The sequence below is a fragment of the Scomber japonicus genome, chromosome 18, assembly GCF_027409825.1.
Source record: "Scomber japonicus isolate fScoJap1 chromosome 18, fScoJap1.pri, whole genome shotgun sequence".
NCBI lineage: Eukaryota > Metazoa > Chordata > Actinopteri > Scombriformes > Scombridae > Scomber > Scomber japonicus.
In genome coordinates this window covers 7,514,613-7,539,393 of record NC_070595.1, presented here as the reverse complement: position 1 = coordinate 7,539,393, position 24,781 = coordinate 7,514,613, and the positions used below count along the sequence as shown (strand labels likewise).

General features: G+C 40.3%; 1 protein-coding gene across 1 annotated transcript in view; it reads right to left on the bottom strand.

Moving 5' to 3' along the window:
* LOC128378523 (neurabin-2-like) overlaps window positions 1-21,253 on the bottom strand; it is a 32,880-nt gene extending 11,627 nt beyond the window's left edge. Inside the window, exons 1-5 of the mRNA XM_053338083.1 lie at window positions 21,198-21,253; window positions 13,225-13,629; window positions 12,444-12,670; window positions 11,869-12,207; window positions 11,049-11,723 (exon numbers count right to left, since the gene is read on the bottom strand). Of these exons, the coding sequence (XP_053194058.1) occupies window positions 11,049-11,723; window positions 11,869-12,207; window positions 12,444-12,670; window positions 13,225-13,543 (1,560 nt within the window). The 5' untranslated portion in view covers window positions 13,544-13,629; window positions 21,198-21,253. The remainder of the gene's footprint in view (window positions 1-11,048; window positions 11,724-11,868; window positions 12,208-12,443; window positions 12,671-13,224; window positions 13,630-21,197) is intronic.
* Between the last annotated feature and the right edge of the window lie 3,528 nt (window positions 21,254-24,781).

Sequence of the window (24,781 nt, the reverse complement as noted above, 5' to 3'; positions counted from 1 at the left end):
ATGGGTCAAATCAAGCAGATATCTTTCAACGTTACAGTCTTTTTTTTAAGTCCCCTTTTTTGTTACAATACTTCCACTACAGCTCAGCAGATAAAAACACAGAGGGAATTTGATGCTGAAAAAACATGGAAAGCTCATGATCTTTTAATAGTAAGTATGAACAGGAGGAATGATTACAGCATTACTTCCGATGTTCATATGGACACCGGCTGTTTTTTAAAGACAAGCTGTGAACCTATCCTTTAAAAGGTTACTCATACACTTCATAGCCAATAGTGGTCAGTGTCTTTTTTTACTGTTCATATCTTCATAACTGGAACTTTTCAGAATGAACATTCCAGCAGACTAGAGGATGTGCGTAAAGTAGAAAGTATCTGCAGCACTCATAATTCAGCATTGGCATGACAATAGCTGACAATAAAAGGAGTATCAAGTGGCCAAAGTTAATGTTTTTATAATTAAACAATCATAAATGAAATGAAATAAAACAGAGAAAAGCAGGACTTTTTCAGCTCAGTCAACTTTAAACTGCAACAATAATACTCATTTTAGTTTGGTGCCGTTAATGTGCTGATCTGGTCATGCTTCTCTTTAGAAAACAAAGTGGTAATTGCTCAATCGACTATAATGTCAGTGTTAAATTATGGGGATATTCTGTTTATGCATGCTATGTTTTTATTAGTTGGGATGGTTTTCAAATTCATCACCATACAAGAATGTGGGATGGTCTTCTCTCAATGATAGAAAGGGGAAAGACACTGCCTCCTTTTTGTTTATAAGGCTTTGCTTGGCAATTTACCCGCCCACCTCCACTTAAAACTCTAATCCATCTGTCATCAAACACGCTCACAGGAATTTATATCACTTGAAACTCCTCAGATCAATACAGAGTTTGGCAAATTAGCATTTCGCACTAAATTACTGCAGGTATTGAAATTGGACAGGTACGTGTCAGAGGATCATTGTAAGTGTCTGCTGGATGATATGATTGTTGTACAGTGTTCCTGCTTTGGTTGATTCATACACATGGTTGATATTTATTGCTTTCTTTAAATTTGGCATCAGTAATCGATACCTTTAAAAGGTATTGACCGAAATAATCGATACCAAGTAGTATCAAAATGTCTCCCATCAAACAATACCTATAATCAATCCTTTTTGTAACCAAGGCTAGAAAATATGACTATTTGTATGGACTTGCTCATGGTCAATCAACTCAAGCTTTCTTCAATGTAATGTGACATGTGATTGGCCTACTGCCACAGCAGCTACAACCCATCTGTGGTTTAATTTAATGCTTCTATTCACATGATGGGTATCAAATGAAGTGCTCATTTGGTATCAGTATCATCATAAGGGTACTTGGATTGGTACTGGTATTGAATTTTTTAAAATCATACCCAGTCCTACTCTTGTCATACATGTCTGCTAGTTATTTGTTTTATTTGACGTTTTAATGTTATTACTGTTATCATATATTGTAAATGCTCTAAAAGAACGTAAGACACACAACACAGGGTAGCTCTATCTTAGCCCTCTGTATCCTTCTTTACCCAAGACGCCTGGACAGAAGCAAATACAGGGCACAACAACCCCCCTGCTTTTGACTGACAATAACACCTTTTAAATGACAGTCTCCACAAGCCAAGTCAGGGTGAGCCTTCAACACCATGGCTCTTCTCTTCTGGTGCTGGGTTTGTTGCCACAGGTTTTGTTTTGTCCAATGGTTAAATTACAACCCAACATACCAAACAATTTCCAGTTCTTCACAGTGATAGTTGGTATGCAGGAAAAACAGTCTAATTGTTGTCCGTTAAAATGTAATCAGGGCACCCAGGCTCTGGCTGAATAGATTCTAGCTCCTAGTATGACCCCATGAGGTCCTATGATTTAAAAGGTTCAGTTCGACATTTTGGGAAATGTGTTTACTTGGTGATCAATACCACTTTCATGTCCATTCAATATAAAACTAGAGATAACAGCTGGTTAGCTTAGCTTAACATAGTATAAAAACTTAACTCCCTGCCCCCATGCCATGTTTTTTAAAGACTTTTAAGACGTTTTTGTACGGATTACTGTTGATAGTCTTTATGCTAAGCTAAGATAATTAGTTGCAGGCTACAGCTCCATATTCACTTTACAGAGAATTGGATTAATCTTCTTATGTGTCTCTGGGTAAAGGAGTATTTCCCAAAATGCTGAAATGTTACTTTAATTATAGAGCTGTGGGCTAATTCACCTTTGCCACCAAGCAAGATGGGTGACTTTACTATTCACATGATAGCAACCTATAGCTACATCACGTTTGCTCAAAAAATACTAAAGTAAAAACCTACATGAAATATACATTATGAAGCACAGGATGACACACTGCATTCAGCACTCGCTGCTAATCCACCTAGGCTGAATAGTGAATTAGCCTGAGTCATTTCAGCCGGCTGAAATGTCTGATAGATAACTGGATCAAGATTTGGGGTAATGACGCTAATAGAGCCTCTTGTCTGTCAGGCTTTACTAGCACGAAACACAAATGTACACAGTGAAAACAAAAGAACCACATGTGGTAGGCTAATGTAGCTCTGATTGGCAGCTAAGTAGCTAGTCTTAGCATAAAAATAGAGCGTAACACGCAAGCCTGGCTCTGTCCATAAGCAAAATAAATGTTGCTTTCACTCTTTGGCCTTTGTACGGATTGAACAAACAAGATATGACTTAATTTGTGAGCTTTAGAACTACTGGTTTGGGGTATCTTGCTACCTTTCGACATGCTAACGGTTTCCCTGCTTCTAGCTACATACCCTAGACAAGTGACAGTGGTATCAATCTTCTCACCTAACCCTCGCCCAGAACAGTTACTCATGTGTAGGGCTAGAACAATTAATGGATTAGCCAACTGGCAACAAAATAATCGACCACTATCGATTAACGTAATCACCTGTTCAGTGAGGACAGATATGCAGCTTTATCTCCACTTAAGTCTGCCAGCTAAGAAGTGTGTTTGTGTTCTCTGTGTTCTACAGGTCTGCATGGTCAGCGTGTTTTTGCAGCTCACTAAGATTTGTATTTCGTCAATGGCTTAGTCAGTTTTAGATTTCACAGTGGCCACGCAATCTGTAATTGTGTACCATATATGTGGGGCAGAGCACCTGACATATATCTAGGTTTTGGTGCTTCTTCGTTTCAAAATGACATCTTCATTCCTGTAGATTCCACTGTTAAGTTAAGTAGAGGTAAGCTATGTGAGCAACCAACAGTCTCACCAGGTAAAGGTTGGACTAGTTGTTGTGCACATCCTTGTGGACTCCCTGGTCTACAAGGATTTGAATTTGAGCCTATTTGCCAACTGGACCAAAAAACACTGGAAAAAATACCTCAGAAAATATTTTAAAATGCTTGTAGTTACACATCTGTGCATGTCACAAACCTGGAACGCAAGCCCACACGAAGACATGAGCGCCAGTTAATATAAAGTTCTGACAGATGGATGACAAGAAAATGCAGGTTGAGTCATATGCGGTGGAGACAAGTATCTGGGTGTTGGCACTCTACTGACTTATAATTTGACTGTGCTGAAGCTTAACATTGAGCCAGGGAGCAGCTGGCAAAGGAAACCTTCTCACTGCTCATCTATGGACACTGGTGGGATTTGTAGTCCAGTTCCCAGGTGAAGATAGAATTTGAAGGGACAATTTTTGAATTTCGGGCATCACGGTGGTATAAGATGCTTACCACATGACAGTTTGAATCTGCTTATATTACATTACCAACTCTCGCTTTTTATCAGATGCAGAAATCGTCCTGGCAGTGCTGCAAAGAATTATGATTATTCCGCAAATTAAAATCTAAAACTCAATCACTCGCTGGTAATGTGTTCGCTCTGGGTGCAACAGGTGCAAAAATGCCCAATCCATTAAAAACACACCATATCACAGCACTGTGAGCGAGTGACCGGCGAGTGAACCATGAAAGTGCTTAAAACAAATAAATAATTGCCACCAGATTTAATCAATTTGAATTAGTGATACGACAGTGAGCATAAGTGAGCAATATAAACACAGCTCCTTCTGGTTGCATCTTTTCTGGTGACATTATGAAGGTATTTTTGTTCATGCTGGAGATGAACAGAAGCCAAAACTACTCCCAACAGACCTATAATGACACTGAGAAAGACACACCAGGTGAGTTTTTTTCTCCCAAACAAAGCTCTGTGATTCTTATCTACCAGCTTCCTCAATGTGTGTGTGTATGTGTGTGTGTGTGTGCGTACCAGTGTATGTTTTCAAGCAAAAGCAAACACACCCAGCTACATTCCAGCTACTTTTAACAGACTTACAGAGGTAGCCTTGTATGCAGCGCAGCACAGATAAATTCAGTGTGTGTGTATGTGTGTGTGTGTGTGTGTGTGTGTGTGTGTGTGTGTGTGTGTGAGAATTAAAGTGAGGTGCAGGACAACCTCGCTACACTTTTTACACCCTGTGATTAACCATTTACAAGCCCTATGTTGTGTTCATGCTTCGACGAAAGCTCATCCACAAATTCCAAATAAGCGGCTCAACAGTGCTGAAACCACATTTATGTTGGAAGATCAAATGAGGAGGTAAAATGCTGAAATGACATTGTGGGGGAGGCAGGTTGGAGATGAATGGGGTATTAGAGAAGGTGTTGAGCTCTCCTGGCTGACATCTACTTTATGAATTAGCTCATGATGTAGAACAACAATTACAAACCAGTTGTGAAATTAAGTAAACACTCAACATGCCCAGACAGCCTGTCTCTTGACTGGCTCTTTGTTCCCAGCAGCAGAACACCTGTAAACATGTACGACAACTTACTGTTCATACTGCCACTGTACTGTCAACCGTTCACGCTACCAGTTGTCACCTTGAATCCTTGATGGATGCCAATTGGATGTAACCCCTCATCCCTAAGTTTACTTGCTTAGCTTCATTCAATTCTTAGATGCCTATAAGATCATGATTATGTTATTTGATCCCATAGATACTCAACAATTAACCCTTTATTGGGCAAATAATTATATTTGGTAACTTCTGTAAATATCTCAAAATATCCTTCCTTCCTTCCTTCCTTCCTTCTTTCCTTCCTTCCTTCCTTCCTTTCTCCCTCACTCCTTCTCTCCTCCCTCCCTTCCTTCCTTCCTTCCATCCATCCTTCCTCGATCCTTCCTTCCTTCCTTTCCTTACTTCCATCTGTTCTTCCTCCCTCCCTCCTTCTCTCCTCCCTTCCTTCTTTCCTTCCTCCATCCCCCTTTCTTCTTCCTTCCTTCCTTCTTTCTTCCCTTCCTCCCTCCCTCCTTCTCTCTTTCTTTCCTCCCCCCTACCTTCCTTCCTTCCTTCTATCCTCCGTCCTTCCTTCCTTTCCTTCCTTCCTTCCTTCCTTCCTCTGTCCTTCCTTCCTTTCCTTCCTCCCTCCTTCCTTTCCTTCCTTCCTCCCTTCCTTTCAATGAGTGTCCTATAAAGGGTTAAGCCAAGGTAGCTTAAGTAGGTCTGTCACGATAACTACTTTGTTGGACGATATATTGTCTTGGAAATAATCGCAATAAACGATATTATTGTCATTTGTAGATTTGAAGACCACTGATATAATGATAATATATTAGTATCATAATGCAGGGGTTGGTCTGAAGGCATTTATTAGTTTCTGACTGGGAAAGTGGAAAATGTGGCAAAATTCTCCAAAACTACTATATCTCTGAACTTTCTCTTTAACCAAATCACACACATTTAGACTCCCTTTGACAACTAATGTAATAACTAACGTGAAAATGATTCACTTCCATTCACTGAGCCACCCCTCCCACTTTGAAAACATCTGATGTAACCCATCTTCCATTAAAATATAATTGCAGGATGATGCAATCTATTATCTATAGTCTGATACTTTTGGTTTTACCTGCAGTCATGAAACAGTTCTCATGCTGTCACACTCCAACTCCAGTCCAGGTCTGTTTATTTCATGACATCCCTGCCATACTAACAAGCTGGCAAATAGGAAGCGGTGTGTCTACTGTTGGGAGCAGACTGGAAGCTTTTTGATGGTCATACTCACAAACTGAGTGTTGTACAGTGGCTGCAGTGGTTCAAGCTGTGGCCCATTTGCCCTCTTTAGCTGATGTGCCTCTCTGGACCACATGAATAAATAACATGCCCTACATTGTAATTATTAGTATTCTTATTCCTGCTGCTGTTGCTGTTATTGTTATTGTTGAAAAGGCTGTGAGATCATATTTAGTCATTTCTTTTACTAACTGAGCTGAATAAAAGCTGAACCAGTCATTCTTTATTGTCGGATGAACTATTTACTTCTTTATTTGTGGTTTGTTGGCATGTTTGTCTGACACGTAACACAAGTTCCTCAGTTATTTAGCGTAGGGCTACATTATATTTGGTGTTGTGGTTCGTGTAGAGACTGAGCGCGACATGTCATACCCTGTAAACCTCACCCACCAGAGGGGAAAACAATCAGTTCCATAATATGCAACCGAGGGCTGACACGCTAACAAAATGACTCTAGCTATTTAAATTAGATTTCAGCATGTCGAAGGATTATTTTAGCACCCTGTGTCTATACCCTATGTACAATAATTTCACTTTCGTCATTAAAACGTGTAATACAAACACTATATATCAATTAAACAGCTGTAATGTTTTTACTTTCAGCTGTGTTCTCTGTGACTAGCAAGGTATATGTAGGACTGAAATAAATCGATACCAAGAAGTCTCCCATCAAACGATACCTGCATTCGATCATTTTTGTACCCAGAGTTAGAAAATATGACTATTTGTATGGACATGCTCTCAGCCAATCAACACAAGCGTTCTTCGCAACAACCTGTCTGTGGTTTAATTTAATGCTTCTATTCATATGATGGGTATCGAAAGATGTACTCAGTTGGTATCAGTATCACTTTAAGGGTACTCGGATTGTTATGGTATCATAATTTTTTCAATTATACCCTGACTTAGGTATGCGTCATTTTTATGGAGGTTTTTGAGCTATAGGTTCTTGAGTCTGTGCAGCTCAGGTCGGGTCTGGCACACGGTCTTGTGTCCATTTTTGTTGTCTTGGTTCGATCTTGATAACGATCTCATGAATCTAGCTGCCTCCCGTAAGGTAACACAGTGATAGACAGATTGTTCCACCAATCACCTGCCAACTATTATTTTGAAAGTGCCCATGCTTTTCCACACAGTTTGTAAAGGACATGTCGGGACACTGTAACTCCATGTCTATGAAAGTGTGGCGTGCGGTAAAAAACCTTTGGAAATAGTAATTTTACTGAACCCTGAAAATCTGCATATGTTAGAAGCCATTATGATACTGTGGCAATGACTTTTCTACCCAATACTGGGCCTGCATATTCCAGGGTTTCCTATACATCTATTGATTTTTGGCTGATTTTCTATTTATGGAGCTGGGTACCCGCTCTCTCTCTGATTACCTCCCCAAAAGATATGGATGCACCTGCATTGACTTGTACTTCCCCCCCTACTGCACAGAAACACCCTCCTCTGAGCTCTGTCTCTGAGCTTTTACCCTGAAGACCCGTCATGCCATCTATACTCCAGAGGCGCGGCCACACTATCTCCACTTAAGAATGTAAACACTTGAAGATTTGATTGTGTGTCTACATTGCTTTGGGAAGCACTGACCATACACAGTAAGAACAAGAGACTTGATGGTGTTTTCACGTGCACCACGTAAACCCAGAAAACTATACTCAAGTGTCCAAGAGGGTTGTTTAAAATGAGGAAGTTTAATCTTTTAATGTGCCTCTGCAAAAAAACTTATCTAATTTGGGACAGTGCAGTAAATGGCGTAGCAGGATTAGGCGGGACAATTACTGTTACTGTGCTAATCATGTGTTTCTGATGCACTTAATTATGTGTGAGAGTGTGTGAGTGTGGGCATTGTTTTTAGAGGCTGCACAAGCAAATATTGTTTTACTGCATAATGACAATAAAGTTGATTCTGATTCTGATTCTGATTCAAAGGTGATTTCAAAGCAGCAGCCAGCAAACAGCTAAATCATTAAGACTTATATGTCATATCAACCAATACTAGAACTTTGTCACCAATTAATATAGTATTTGTTTAAGTCAAAATTAAGCATATTTATATGAAGTGTAAAGCACATTTTGGGCTTCATATAGCCAATATTTGTCTTTTTGTCAGTGTGTTCTTTGTATGAAAGATGTACGTGTGTGACAAGACATACAATTCCATATGCTTTACTTTGTCAACACCAGATGCGGTGTACCATAGTGATTAGAAGATATCACATTAGGAAAAGTGTAGTGATTTTGTGGGTGTGTATGACTTAAGTCACTTTCAGGGACACAAACCAGACTTGAGACCAGTTGACTTGGGATGGCATGTGTTACTGGGGACAATAGTGTAAAACTCTAGTTTTTGGGTCAGTGGTAAAGGTTAGGGTTAGGGTTGGGTTAGGGAAGTAGTGGTTATGGGTAAAATTAGTGCTAGGCCAGGAGTGGTTTTGTTTAAGGCTAGGGTTAAGTTCAAGTAGTGCAAAAGTTAGTTAGCAATGTTCAAGTTCAAGTAGTGGTTATGGTTATGGTTAGGGTTAGGTTAAGTTTAGGGTTAGGCAAGCAGTGGTTATGTCAGGGTTAGGGTAAGCCACCAGGATTAAACTTAAATAAACATTTATGTGTTTTATGATATTAAACTAAAAGGTTTTCCGATTCTGAGAACAGCTGGTTGAACATCAGCTACTATAACATGATTCACTAGGCAGCTGACTGTTGCAGTAGTAAACAAGACTGCCTCAGGCCACAACCCTACTTATAGCTCCACTGCGGCCAAAGAGGTCAGTGGTTAAATGTTTCAAGGTCCAAGGAAATGAAAAGAATTGCTTTTTGACCTTACGCCTGGCCTGAAATAAAACATGTTCCTGCTCATGATCCTCAACTGCCTGCGTGTTTAGACATATGAAGCAGGAAAAGTGATCCTCAGTGAATACCATCAATGTCCATTATGCAGTCTTTGTCCTGCCTGACCACATTCAATTCTGCCTCAACATCCTGTGTTTCTATACCAAGACTTTTCTATCTTATTTCATATTCTTCCCTTGTCTTTTAAAGGCTATATTATTATGTTGTACCATATGAAAAGGCCTACCTAAAGGAAGTAGAGGGCTTGACCTGCTGGTTAGGACAACAACCTATTCTTGAACGTCTGCAAGACTCAGGAGCTGATAGTGGACTTTGGGAAGAAGTAGGGAAGGACCTACGCCCTTTTTAATATCAATAGATCCTCAGTGGAGAGGTAGGACAGTTTGACGTACCGTGGTCCACATCATTGAGGGCCTGACCTGGGCGCTGCCAACTGACTTAATGGTGGGAAAGGCAAGACACAGACTGTTTCATCTCAGATACTAGAGGAAATTCCAGCTATACCCTCAAATACTGAGGAATTTCTACTCCTGCACTATCAAGGGTATCCTGAGAGGAAACATCACTGCCTGGTATAGAAACGGCATCAAACTGGACCGATATACCCTGCAAAGACTGGTCCCTTCAGTGGTCCACCTTGCCATTCCACTGTGATTTTACCATATATGATTACATGTGACAGATACATTTGATGCCATTCAATGGTCTCTCTCATGTGACGGCTCCATATATGGCGTGTTGGGATGTATTTCGCAAACCACTGTACGAGCTGACTGCCGCAGTGAGAGGAGGGTGGAGGGGGGGTTGCAGGAGAAGTGAGCATGTTACTTCATTATAGAAAAAGAGCTTCTTTTAAATCAAGATCTATGTTAACACACATACACATGCACACACACACACACACATGGATTGAGCTGGAGTCAGCAGGAAATACTGTGGTGAAATCAAAGAGTGAAATTCCCCCAGAAACCCATATGTGCGTCTGTGTGGATGCATGTGACATTAAAGGAGGAAGTCAATGAATCTTTTCAAACACTTCCTTACTCTCTTCATTTTCACTTTAGTTTACATGGTAGAGTGGATAGATAACAGAAGACACACACACACACACACACACACACACACACACACATACACGCACACACACACACACACACACGCACACGCACACGCACACGCACACACACACACACACACACACACACACTCAATCATACACGTACATCTTTATGAGGGCGTTCACTAAATGCTTTCATCTTCTTTTCCCCCTGATTTATTTATTTAATTAACCACATAGCGTCTATCCATTGCTTGAATTAGTATAACATAGTCATGTCATTACAGACTACATCATTTCACAGGATCAAGGTGTGGATTTAAACCTGCATTCAGTTTTTTTGGCTGCTTGCTGGCAGTAGAACAAGTTGCAAACACAACGCTGACATAGGAAAGTTGGCAAATGGTAGCAAACGGTTTCCTATTTACACATTCCACGGTCATGGAGCAACATTAGCATCAATTTAGAGTAACATTTCTGGACACTCTATGAATGAAAGTCCAATGTTTGGTATTTCTTTGGCTCTCTTTTGCTCTCCACGAACTCCTGAATGAAATATCTGCGTCTTTAGCTGCTAACTGCTTGAAATTAGATTAGTGAGAGCTGTGAGAGTCAATCGAAACAATAAGATGAGATATATAGTAATTTCATCCACTGTTAATCTGAAAATAGTCATTAGTGCTGCTTGAAGTCAACGTAACATCTGGTGGCTCTTCGGCCTTTCCTCCAATGCCACCATCAGCCGCCAAATTTCCAATCCATGTACACAATTACAAATGTAAAAATCTAATCAGGTGAATTGTGATACCGTTAATGACCGTTGACTGGCAGTATTTTAATTTGGTCTTGGCACAGAGGGAGTGCCTCAAGAAGGACTCTTTCAATACAGGCTCCAATACATCCAACATCACCTAGGAAACTTTGAAAGCGACAAACCCAACACTTTCTTTCCATAATAGATTGGTGCCACATAAAAGTTCATATCACTTTCTCTAATGTGTGTGATGGTGACAATTTTGAGATATTAAGTGATATTAATTGAGTGTTGAAAACTAACTCACCCTAATTGGCTCAGTGCTGAATTTAATCTTCCTATTGGCTGGGACCGGCTCCTCTTCCTCTGGAAGGCCAGCGATTTCGGAGCAGCTGCTCTCCGGCTGGTACACCTCCTCATCTTCCTCGTCCTCCTCATCGTCCAACTGGCTACCCCCAGAATCTTCCTCCCCGATCCCGCTGTAAGCACTGATATCCACCAGATCCCCCTCAGAGTAATCCTCCTTCCTCGAGCCGTCGTCATCGTTCTCCTCTTCCTCTTCCTCATCCCTCCTGTCAGAGTCTGTTCCTTTCTCATCTGAGGAGGGGGAGGAACTTGGAGGCTCTTTTTCTCCATTTTCCAATGAGGCATGAACCACGGCCTGCACCAGCCTGGCTCCAGCATCAGAACCCCCGGTGGAGCTGTCCTGCTCTGCAGCTTGCCGGTCTGGGGCTGCCACCGTACTTGAGCCCCTGGCTTCGGTCGCTGCTGGCTGGGCCTCTGATTCTGATTTAGCCTCTGAAGAGGAAGAGACAGCCACTGAGGAAGATGAGGAGGGCTTGTCTCCTGACAGTCCGTACGCCTCCTTCTCTTCGCTTGTCACTCCTCCTATGCTCACATCTGGAAGATCTGCTGCCTGGGTGCTCACAACTCCTGCGGTCACCTCCTCTCGGTCCTCCTTACTTGGAGGGACCGCCTTTGCCTGAGGGAGAAAGAGAGATAATCTAATCATTATAGTTTTGGGTTCACACACTTTCCTTCAACCAGCTTCCTTTCCTTTTATCACAGTTTGTGATTTCCTGCATTTTTCAAGGGACTTTTCCCTCACATAAGCAAATTCTTCTCACCTTCCTCCCGCCTGCGTCAGCTCTTGCTGGAGGTTTGGGTTTTGGTGCCAGGGCAGGTCCTGACCGGCGTTTGGGGAGGTAGAGGTTGTTTTGTAGTTCACCCTTCTCAAACACAGCACTGAGCTGGCTCACGGTGGGGCTGACGGCATCATCAGGCCCCATTGCAGCTGCAGCTGCAGCAGCAGGGAGAGTAGCGGGAGCTGGAACAGGGGGGTCGTCCAGCCGGTCCAGAGCCTCTGTGGAACCGTTAAATCGAGCCACAACATCCAGGCGGCTGTCCTGGAAACCTGACGCCCGCTCCTTCTTCAGCAAGATCCGGTTGGTGGCCGCTTGCTTCTCCTGTAGGAAGCAAACACAATCAGTCAAATGGCCAAAAAGGTTTAGACTTACAACAAAAAACAGAATCACGAAAATGAACACAATCATCCTCTAGGGACCAATCAAAATGTTGTTGAGATAGTTCAGTTTGGATCAACGTGAACAATTGAGCAACCGATTGATTGACTGACAAATGGATTCATGCTGCTCGGACTGCTAAACATCAAACAAACAAAGTAAAACATGATGTTTCTGACCTGTAGAGTGCGCTGTTCAAAGATCCTCCTGGTCTCCTGGAGCTTGGAGAAGCCCCCGCCATCTCCTCCTGCTTTGGAGTCAAAACGGTTAACCCTCTCTGAGACTGTGCCTCCGTGTTTAAGTAGGGCGCTGTGGTCAACGTCCTCATTGAGGGTTGACGCCCTCGGCAGAGACAATTTCACCGCCTGATCTTTATCTGACAATGACAGGAATGTCAATGGTGAATCTTATTGAGAGAAAAAAAAAGGAAAGAGAGAGGTTTGGTTGTGTGTATTGTCCTGTTGGACCAAATTATTCTAGGGAGTAAAATTGTAACGTAATGGAGAGAAATGATGGCCAAAACTACAATAAACTTGACTTTTTCCTCATTGACTTTTCTTTATTTATAGTTTACAGTGTTGTAGACACAGACACTTTCCTTTTAAGTTACTATTCCAAACTATTTTAAGAACAAAGCAATTTAAAGATGTAAGAGTAGAGTCTACTAGATTTCCTCAAATCCAATAAAGCACACACAAAATAATGTAGTTAGCTAATGATCAGCTAACTCTTGCCTTGAAAATGTTATTATGGTAAGCTAGTTAGCAAGACTACTGGAGGAAGCTTAAAAATCCAGCTGTACCTAGTTATGGTTACTAAGTTATGATTGGACAATTACTGTTTGGTGGTATCATAATCATTATCATTGTCATCATCATCATCATCATCATCATTTTAAATGCATCATTATAATTTATTTTAAAGGCTTGGACCAAAACTTTAAGCGGGGAAATGCCTTACCGATCATTTTGGCTCCGTCCTCCTCATCACCAGGAGACTGCATCTGCATAAACATGTTCTTGATGCGGTGAACGTTTGAGCCATATCGCCGGCCCCTCCCGGTTGGGCGGGGCAGAGGCGCGGGCTTTGTGGTGGGGTCAGAACCTCCATTGGCGGCATTGTTGAGGTGGTCGGTGGCCTTCTTCAGCGCCGCCAGCCCTGCCTCGTAGGCGTTGCGGTGCGGCGAGGGACTCCGCAGATTCGAGCTCCCGCTTCCTCCGCTGCTCCCACCAGAGGCCCCGTTGCTCCCCGTGGCCGACGGGGGCTCAGTCTTCATCATGTTTGGTAAATCAAATGCCCTCTGGTGAACAGCAGGTCAGCAGGAAGGAAGGTGGCAGCATCCTGGAGCTGTTTGATATTCACCTCCTGGATCACACAAAGAGAAAGAGAGATTAATGCTTTATATGTATCGTTTCTGTGAAAGCTAAATGAATGATAACAAATACCACAGATGAGTTACTATGACCTGAAGTAGTGTCTTGAAACTTAGCAGATAAATTCAGCTTTGTTTTCTCCTGTATATATATATATATATATATGTATATATATGCACTGTATAATGATGAGGACTGATGGGAACATTTGTGGGATGCAACTAAAAGGGAAAAATCCCACAAATTTGAAAGTTCATCTTCGTGGTTAAAGAATGAAATTAAAAAGGAGTTGATGATAAACCATATTTGGTGTCACACATTCTTTCATCCTTTTCAGCTCCTACAAATCAAGGCTTTCTATTAATACCTGAAAAACTAAAACTAAGACTAAGACTAAAACTAAAACTAAATCAAAGCTAAACTGAAACTAGTCAATTCCTCAAAATAAAAACTAAACTAAAACTACTACATCACATGTTAAACTCACTGAAACTAAACTGAAATAAAAAAACTAAATAAAAAGAAAAAAGAAAATTTCAAAACTATAATAACCCTGGTCTGCACACTTTAGCGCCCAATGCAGGTATAATTTAATGAGATATCACAAGTGACGATTCATTCTTCAGACTTTTTTCTGCTGTTACAGATTTAGTTATTTTGTCCAGCACCTGTTTTTTTTATTCCATATGTGCTCGTCTACTACATATTTTTTTCAAATGTTATGAAACTGAAATAAACATGTTAATTTTAACTTTTGTAAAACTGGAAACATTGAATATCTGTTGTTTTTAAGGTTTTAAAGTGTAAAAAACTAGTTGATTGTACTGCAGAAATGATAGAATGAATAATAATTAAATAATAATTGGTTAATCGATTAGTTGACCAACAGAAAATGAACTGACAACAAGTTAGAGGATCAATTAAATGCTTTAAGTCTTTAATCAAGATAAAAATGCAAATCACTTGCTAGCTCCAGCTTCTCAAATGTTGCTTTTTTATTGCTGCTTTTATTTCTATATAATTATACATAATTGTGTATGGACTTTGGACTGTTGTTTGGGCAAACAAGCTATCTGAAGACATCACCTTCTGTATTTAGAACCAAACCAAACTAATCAGTTCTAAAAATGATCATCAATCATGTAGACAAGTGTTAGTTGTGACCCTATTAGAAACCAATCAGAAGAGAAAAGAAGACTGCTGGTTCAGGTCAGAGGTCACACTGACACAAGAACTGTTATTAACTTGTTCTTACCAGTGATGTTTATCACAGACAGACTTAAACGACTGCTCTCTGTTCTGAACAAAGTGCTGCTGTGACATTGACCATGCATCTAATTCATATTATTATAATGTAATGGGACCCATTTGGCTTTTTTGATTATGGTCAAAATAATATTCATTTGCTGGCAGTCAAGTAAACTAACTATCAATTTCATAATAAACTAATTTTCAGTAAAACAATAAAAATGCCTTTAGTTCCTGAAACCTAAGCTTACATCTTCAAATGTCTGGTTTTGTCTGGAACAGTCCACAACCCAACAATATTCACTTAACAGTGATACAAAACTGAGAAAACAGCAAGTTCCTCACACTGAAGAGGTTGAACCCAATCAATGTCTGCCATTTTTGCTTTATTATACGCATGAAATGATGAACTGCTTCTCATGATTGCTACCAATTTGTTTTCCATCAGTCTACTAATGGATTAATTGTTCCAGCTGTAGTCAAGAACATACAGTACTCCACATCCAATATTCACATTGAGCCACTGCAGTTACTATGAAAAATAAAACATGTTATTTCAAATGATGTACTGTGTTATTCAATGCAGCAATTTGACTTAAACTATTTATAACTAGTCATCTTTAAACAAAACTAACTCCAGCTTCTCAAATGTGAATGATAACAGACGTTGAGGCCTTTGTATGAGACTGCAGGAGAACACACTGTGGGTTTAAACTTTGACCAAAAACAAATATACAAGCAATAAATGGGCATCATATAGCCTAACAGTCATCTCACTGTGTACTTCATAATGCCCACATGGAGTCGTCAGAATAATCCAATTAAAATAATGACATACTCTGACCTCGCGTGTCTTCATTTTGCAGCTCTGAAAACCAAACTCGCTGTTTTTTGTGTGACAAACTGAGCGGCTGAGTAGAGAACACTCCCCTGGTCCCCAGATATCAAAGTGTTTTCTCATGATCACAATCTAATTTACAGGCTGATTGCGTTTGCAGTTTGTGCTGTCACTCTGCGCTGGAGTAACGCCTGATGGTTTCATCAGCCCTGAGTTCTAATTCTGAAACTTACGACAGCAAATTAGCAATGACACCAAACATACCATAATAATTTAGCACCTTGACACCTGCGGAAACACTTCAATAGATAAATATGAGCAAATGCAGATAAGATAGATAGTAAAATGTGACCTCACCACAACGTTTGAGACAACAGAAAAACTCAAGAAAGCAAGCTTAGCGAAAAAAACATATGAGCTTTTTTTTACTTTCTTGCCAAGAGGTAGATAAAAAGATTGATACCACTCTCATAAGAAGCTACAGGTAGCATTTGGTTAGCTTAGCACACATTGGAAACACAGGGGGAAACATCTAGCTTGGCTCACAAATGAACATGGGACAAAGGACCTGCAGTAGTGCTCTTCTTACACTGTGTGTGTAGCAGTCTCTTGCTGAAAATGCTGCTTAAAGCCCCCCCCCCCCCCCCCGCCCCCCAATCTCATGTAGAAGATGAAAAGCATTGTCAAAGACTGACGACAGCTTAGCTAACATCCTCCTCTCACCACTATGAAATCTAGAGGACAGTCCAGGACAGAGCTAACCACATTATTGGGTATTTTTCTGTCCCTTTCCATGCTTCCATCTCCATAGCAGACCACCGCATAAAAGACGGCTAATGCCACCACATGACATCACAGTGTCATAAAAAGTTCTTAACGGCGTTCTGCTGACTCCAAGGGACCTCAGTCTACACAGCATACCGAGACAACTTGGTCCCGTTTTTTGTACAGGACATTTATGTTGTCCAACCAGTCCAGACTATTGTTGAGGTGAACATCAACCATCTCAATATCCTAGATGTTCACCGATGTAGTCTAGGCTAGCCATCTTCTTATGAGAGTTGATCAACATCTCCTTTGTCTTGTCTGCGTTTTAGTGAAGGTGACTGAGCTCATACCAGTCGTTACATTGATAAGCTCCCTGTATTCCTGTTCATAATCTTCTGATACACATCCTATGATGGATGTACCATCTGAGAACATCTGAAGGTGACAGGTACCCAGGTTATATCTGGAGTCCAATGTACAGGGTCAACAGAAAAGGAGACAACACCGTACCATGAGGGGCCCCTTTACAGAAGGTTTAAGGTTCAGTTCTTGGGCGGGCAGCGTATATTCCTGGAGTTGCCACTAGTTGACTGGCAACCTCATGACGAAGATAAACCTCCATTATTAGTGAGCTTTAAAAGGGTACTTGCAGGCACATTTTGTTACCTTTGAACAGAGCCCGGCTAGATGTTTGTCTTTATGCTAAGCTGACCATTGGTGATAACTTATATTTATCAAACAGACTTGACAGTGGCATCTTCTCATCTAACTGTAAGGTAAGACAGCAAATGCCAAACTATCCTTTTAATGGAGCACTACTCATAACAACAATAATAACCATATAGTCTATGGCAATAAGTATAATTAGCATAAGGTCACAAAAACAAAGAGAACCACCTGACTAATTCATACTTCACTGCCAACAGGTGAGCCGAACTCCACAGCAAGCAGGGCTACGTAACTTGGTCAATAATAGAACAATGGTTTACTTTAAAGGTGAAATGAAAAATAAACGGTTATGTAACTTGGATAATCAAATGTGAACAGAGCCAGAGACACATCTCATTTTCCTCAACAGACTCAAAGTGTGGGACTTGTGTGAAAATTCACAGCTGAGGCGCGAGGATCCAGACTGCCATTTGAATTAAATTGTCAAAATGACACAACATGCACTTCCCTTTACTATTTGGACACTCCTCAATACAGAACAAACACTAATTTGAAGTACAGCCTCCTCTTTCAAGTTGTCTCTTTGAGGCAAAATGAGCAAAACTACAGTCACATTTTCCACTCTGGTTCAGACCAAAGAGACCTACATGGTGGTGCCTCACGACAGCATCGCATGATGTCATCATAAATTAATGGTATGTTTGGTTGGTCCTCATCAACTCATAAAGTCAGATATTTACAAGTTGACCACAGTTTGCCCACAACAAATTGGTACATGACAGTGACATTTTCCAATAGCTTTCAGACCTGTGGTTGTGTCAGTGTTAAAGCCGCCCCATGATGTGGCTATATTACAATGATGTGGCTGTATTACAATGTCCAATACAACCTTCTATTCTGCACATTTTGCTGTTAAAGACATACTTCAAATATTAAGTAGTTAGCATAGACTCCCAAGAAACAGATTTGAACAAGAATGGTGAAAACTGAGGCAGAAGAAGTTGAGATATGACCACTTTTAGCCCCTATTAGACCCACAGGTCAAGCTCCAAAAACATTGGATCCTACATTTCACATAGTGCAACTCAATAGTGTCTTAAGTACACCATATAATCAATGTCTTTTAAACTCTACAGCTCAAGTTTGTAATGTAGACTTTCCATAATCAATCTAATGAATAATAAAATCTCCAGCCCAATGCGAGATAACCTTGATGACATCATCAGGGTCATTTTCTCAAACAATAGAGAGCTCCCTTTAAGGACAGATTATGTAGTACTCCCTGTAACAAGAAAACTAATCTTCTTGCGTAAAATCTCTGGAGTGCATCTTTGAACTATCCACTATTTATAATGAATAATATTATTTATAAGTATTATTTATGATATATATTACATTTTCTTGATCAACTGATAATGTTTTGGTCTTTAAAATGTCAGAAAAAGTCGATTTACCAGAGCCCAAAGTGACGTCTTCAAATTCCTCGTTTTGTCCAACAAACAGTAAATCCTCACGACTAAGACCCTGGAACTAAGACATGTTTGGCATGTGGGCTTTAAAAAAATGACATTAACAATCAACTGTTCGTCAGTACGACAGCTGCAGAAATAAGCATCTGAAATGAAAGTGGATAAAACATGGTGGATAGTGTTGCTGCTTGTCTGGTAGTTTACGTCCTTCTCCATGGCAACACTAACAAACAGGACACTATTGAGAAATTGATTGCAGAATAAAAGACTCTAAACTCGTACACTGTTGTTTCCACTTTCACACAAAGTAGAAAAGGCCGTTTATGTTCCTGCCTGGCTCCACACACTGACTCCAGATGGCATTGCTGACCACGGTGACACACACACACACACACACACACACACACACACATACACACACACACACACACCACAATCACACTGCAATCAAAGTGTGTCTTGTGACACTGTCTTGCCAAATAGTAGATTCTCACACAGAGATCATGTGAACTTAAGTGAGCAAATCCAATGTAAAGCAAATAACCTTTACAGACGCCTCTATAAAAGACAGACACCCGCACACACGCACACACACACACACACACACACACACACACACACACACACACTAAACTAAAACAGCTCTTGGCCTTTGTCCTTTTATAGTTAAGTTCAATCTGATGGCTCTTGGTCTAACTGATAAACACACAGCAGAAATGCACAAACTAGACAAACTAAATCTCTCAGGACTCCATGACTTCATCTCAGCATGACAGACGATCCGCCTCTTCTCCTAATCAATGAAAAAACAGCTAAATACAATACGAGCACCGGCCAAAAAAAACTTCATTTCTCACTGCGTATGTCTCCTGCTGCACATAATCCAGTGCCGTTTTGGGTCGCTTCCTGCCATTTGGTTGGGATTACGCTCTCACACTCCCAATAAATTGCTGCACCACACTTCTCTTGTTTGAGGATGGAGACATTTTCATGCATTTGAATGGCATCTCACCATCTCACCTGACCAAAAAACATAACATAACAAACTAAAAAGGATGATTCTGCTTTATTAAAATCTGGATTTCACATAAACTAATCTGATTCATTTCATATTAAATCCATATGTGAAAAATGTGTATTTTTTCCAGCTTAATTTACACAAATCTCCCTGATAAATAGTAAAGCTGCCAGTAATCCACCTGCTGTAACCATAAATATGACAGATCCCAACTGCAATAATAATTCTCAGCATATGGAGGTAAATATTGATTAATAATCTATTGGTAGGAGGCCCTTGAACAGCCTCTCCCTTCACTAAATGCAGGCCACACTACATACAAACAGCCTAACCTGTGTTTTTCTCAATGACATGTGTGAAGCATTTGAGTAGATATAGCAAAAATGACCTTGTCTCATCGTTGTGTTTAACTGGTCTGGACTCTAACACCTGTCATTGTGTGTGTGTGTGTGTGTGTGTGTGTGTGTGTGTGTGTGTGTGTGCATATTCATCAGTATTGTCAACACAGACACTGCAGCCACTGGTGTAGATAACCCTACAGACATGACTAATATAAGTCTCCATGCCTGCACAGCATCTCTATATCACTGCGTGTCTATGTGCGTCACACACAATATTCAACAGAAGGCACATTATGGCAACTACAATGACTCCATCTATTCACACGACAATCCCTGCATCTGTGAAGGAAACTCCCAGGCCTGGCAGACGCACACTGCATGCTGCTGCCGCTGCTGCTGCTGCTGGCTAGAAAGAAGCTTTGTTGGCATACCCGACATATGCTGCTCGCTCCTAACTTCCATTCAAAAATATAGACATTATTGCCGCGTTGCTTTTCTAGCTAATTATAAGCGTAACCAAATATGTTTTAACAGCTACTGCGAATCATTGTATGTCACTTATTAATTCGGCGTGCAAATAATACACAGTGCAGCCTTGTGTACAGGTGAAATAGCAACAATTATTTGTGGATTGCCTGTTGGCCGCGTATTCCTCTTCCGCCAAAATACGGCTTAGCAGAAGGCGACGTGCGCGGTGTTCACGATTCAAAATTGGATTTTAATTTAACTGAGATGGATTTGATAAATCACTTCAACGCCGAATATGCAAGAAGGCCTCCATGGATCACAACAAGTCTTAATTCGCTATCTTTAGAGTGTTTTTCTCCGCAGGTGAACACAGATATTAAAAATAGCAGGTTTTATAACGGAGTTTGGCGTGACGCTCTTAAAAGAGCAGAGAGAAAGGGGTTCCCGCATTCCGGATGTCTTTTTCTGCTATCACATCGTTTACAAAACTGCAAATACCGACATTAACAGTGAACAGTCATAGTGGAGTCTCTGTTATAACGTGTCCCCTGCAGGTTTAGGACCCAGAGGCAGACGGCTGGCGGGCCCTGCTGGGTGTCTGTCTGCTGCGCTGCGTCGCTTCCTTCCTGCAGCCTCTCCTCTTTCACAGACAAACGACAGATTTTTTTTAACGCACTCTGAACTGTGTCAAAGCCCGAAACACCTGAGACTGTGAGCGCCGCTTCACTCCGTTAGTCCTACCTGATTTTCCAGTTTGTCAGAAGCAGCCCGGTGCCGTTAGGATCCGTTGTGAACACAGTCCATTGTCCTGCTGCTGCTGCTGCTGCTGCTGATTCCTCCTGCGAGCGAACAGACTGCCTGCCTCTCCTCTGCTCCTCCCCCTCCTCCCTCCTCCCATCATCTGTTTTCCTCCATCCCTCACTCTCTCTCTCTCTCCTCCTCACCCTCACTCCTCTGCATCCTTTCTCTCGTTCTTCCCTTTCCTTAAGATGCATGTTTCCCCTCTCTGCAACCCCCTTCATATCTTAATTATATCTTACATCTCTATTCCTCCTCCTCCTCTACACCCTTTTCCTCGCCTATCTTTCTTTCTTTCCTCACTCTTTCTACACACTATTCCTTGAATCCTCTCTTCCCTCCATCCTCTTTCCTACCAGATGTATTACAATTTTTTCTGCCCTCAGATGCTCAACAACATTTAACATATGACCTCAGATTTCATTGACTTGTCTCCTGTAGGACACACTGACTGTAGGATGTCATTAAGTGTTGTTATGGAAATAAGCCAGCAGCAACGACCAGTTTGCCTCACATAATCTATCGAGCAGCCTGTTAGTCACTGTTTCAACAGCCTGCTCACTTGTTTTGACGGCTGACTGACTTGGACAGGCTGTTTGACAGCTTTCAAGCGACCCTGCAGATACAACATGGAGATTCAATGACATCTACTGGTCAAATTAGCTAAAGGCAATATACAGCTACACCACTGGTTAATGTAGTGGACTAAGAAGTAGAACTACTCGAGTAAATATGCTTAGTTACTTGCACCGTAATGCTGTTCGAATCAGTGTAGACAGCTTTTATTATTTTTTTAATCCTTACTGCATTGTCTGTCAATGAGCTGAAACATAAGACAATAACACATTTCAACCACTTGTAGGCAAATAGTCACATTACCCACCTGCAAAAATATTTAACCCAGGCTAAAAGCTGATTTTTTTTAAAACTTAACATTAAAACTTTAACATCATTTGTCACAAATCTCCTTAAAATAAAATGAAAGCTGTAAATCCTAATGACTACAACCTTGTTCTATCTAATACCGCCCCTACATGAAGAGAGGCATTAACATCATGGTTTTACTGCGCAGTTTGAACAGTGCATGCTGTTGAAATAAAGTGTCAGAAATGAAACTGAAATGTGTGAATTCTAACACTGTTTTAATTTCACTGTTTCAGCCTGTAGGATGAGAGTAGATATGTCAGTCTAACAGAAATGATGTGGTGATGATATTTCTTTCCAAGGCAATAAAAACTATCTTTCAATCAAGCATAAATAAAGCAGGCTGCAGTTTATGATGTGTGGATAAGCTAAAGTGCCTCTCTAATCTCTCATATGCAAAACAGAACATATAATCACATTACAGTCATTTTTAGCCAAATGAGGATTAAAATAAGCCGGAATTCAGTTAGCTTTAACTTACTAACAGTAAAAAAAAAGAACATCTGTCCTCAGATACAATCCTAAATGGTGTTATGAATCAATTTAGCTCTTAAATGCATTTAAAAAAAATAACAAGACAATAGCAAACCGTGAATTATTGCCCAGTTAAACCTATGTACTAACCTCTGATTTAAACCAGGTTTATTTTCTCTCATTCTTACATTCTTATATCTCACTCAACCTGACACAATATTTTCTCCTACGCAAATGTAACAGAATTGGCACACTATTTAAATAAATGATGACACTATGAGTTTCCATGGCAAACAGCAGAAAGTAACAGAGATACACAGTTTAACATGCTGTTAACTGCATCTGTTTTTAACCCTCCTATTGTCCTCAGGGTCAGTTTTGACCCAAGAGGACAACAGCTGTTATCTCTAAAATGAGGTATAGTTTCTTAAAATGAGGCCTATTGACCATAATTTCTATAAATATGTGTGTGTTTTGGAAATTTTTCTTCAAAAGTGGTAAGTCAGTATGAACTTGACCACTGGTATGTGGAGTGTACAAAAAAAAAAGAAAGTAGTTAAAATGATAATTGTTCTCTAGATTATATAACCACAATCAACAAGGAGAATATTACAGATACTACAGACTAGTATCATTCTATAGAGGTGTCAATTGTTAAGTATTGTAAAGTTAGAACCATATACTATATTTCTATTTATCTATTTATTTCTGCAGGCAAATCCAGCAACAGCAATGTACTACTATTAACAATATCACTGTTAGTAATGAAGCAGCAGCCATCCCAACAATGATTCTGCAGTTCTCCTTCTAGATGTCCATCTAGACATCTCTACCTCTGTGGATCAATGAACTGGTCTAACACCAGCCATTTCTGTAGAAATGTGCACTGATATTCATGAACACAATTTAGTCTTGCTTCCATAGAAGTGTTAATGTTATACTGCACTTTAATAAAGGGAGGAAGAGAACATGGAGAAAAAGATGGACTGTGGACTGGGGAAAAAAAGTGTTTGTGAAGCTGTAGTAGATGAATATGGACAGTGGAGGGCAGCAGATTGATGTTTATATTGACAGCACTACATCAAGCCTGCTGTGTGACACTGAATTTCAGTGAAGCTAAATTATTCATCATAATTTTAATATTATGACAAAGTGCTTTGAATAAATAAATAGGTTACCTGTGATTTACTTATCCAATGCTTTTCACTTGACCAGGTTTTCTTCTTTTCCTATGTTGTGGTTTGAACTGGGTTGACTGGGGGATGGAGAGGGGGGTGTCAGCATTCCAGTTGACTCCTCATGTGTAGTGGTGTGACATGCTTCTTAGTTAACTGAAGAGTTATTACTGATAGTCACTGTCATTTTCATCTGAGATTTCATATTGTAACCCATCACTGATTCCTAATCCAGTGTACTAATGGTAAATGAGTACATTATACTCATTTACAGTATAGTGTTACCATGGTAACACTACATTAAGAAATACACAACACATCAATATATACAAGTCTACACACAACTGCAATTGATAACAGTATGTCATCAACAAATCGATGGATTAAAGTATATGTATGAAATAGCAAATAGTATAGTGGTAGTCCATCTCTCTAAAATATGTTACTGTTAGACCCGACCGACCCGGTACCGGGTCGAGCGAGCGATACAATTGTTTACTGCCTGTAAAAAGTTAATAAAACACTGTGGTGTTCTTTTTCTTCAAATGTTTCCAAAAGATGAGGCTTCAAGTCTACCAAAACAACAGTCCAAGTGTATTTTTCTCAAACACAGTTTGTTTGGCAATAATTTAAACAAACAACTAAAAAAATAACAGCTCTGTGAATATAAGGGACAGCCGAAATGAAACGCAGTAGTACACATATATCTGCTTGCTCAACTCAGTCATGTTAGGTGTCAAATTAAACTAGAGAAGCTCATCTTTCTGCTGATACCAAGCAAAACATAATCCGACCTAACCAGCTCGTTTCAGCCCCGTAACAAAGACGCAGCAAAATTCAGCATTTTATCGTCAAAATGTGAAATTCTGTGTTTATGTCTCAATATTCCATAAAATAACAAAGCAAATGTCATCAACAGCGATATATATTGTTTCCTTACCATGTCTTGGTCAT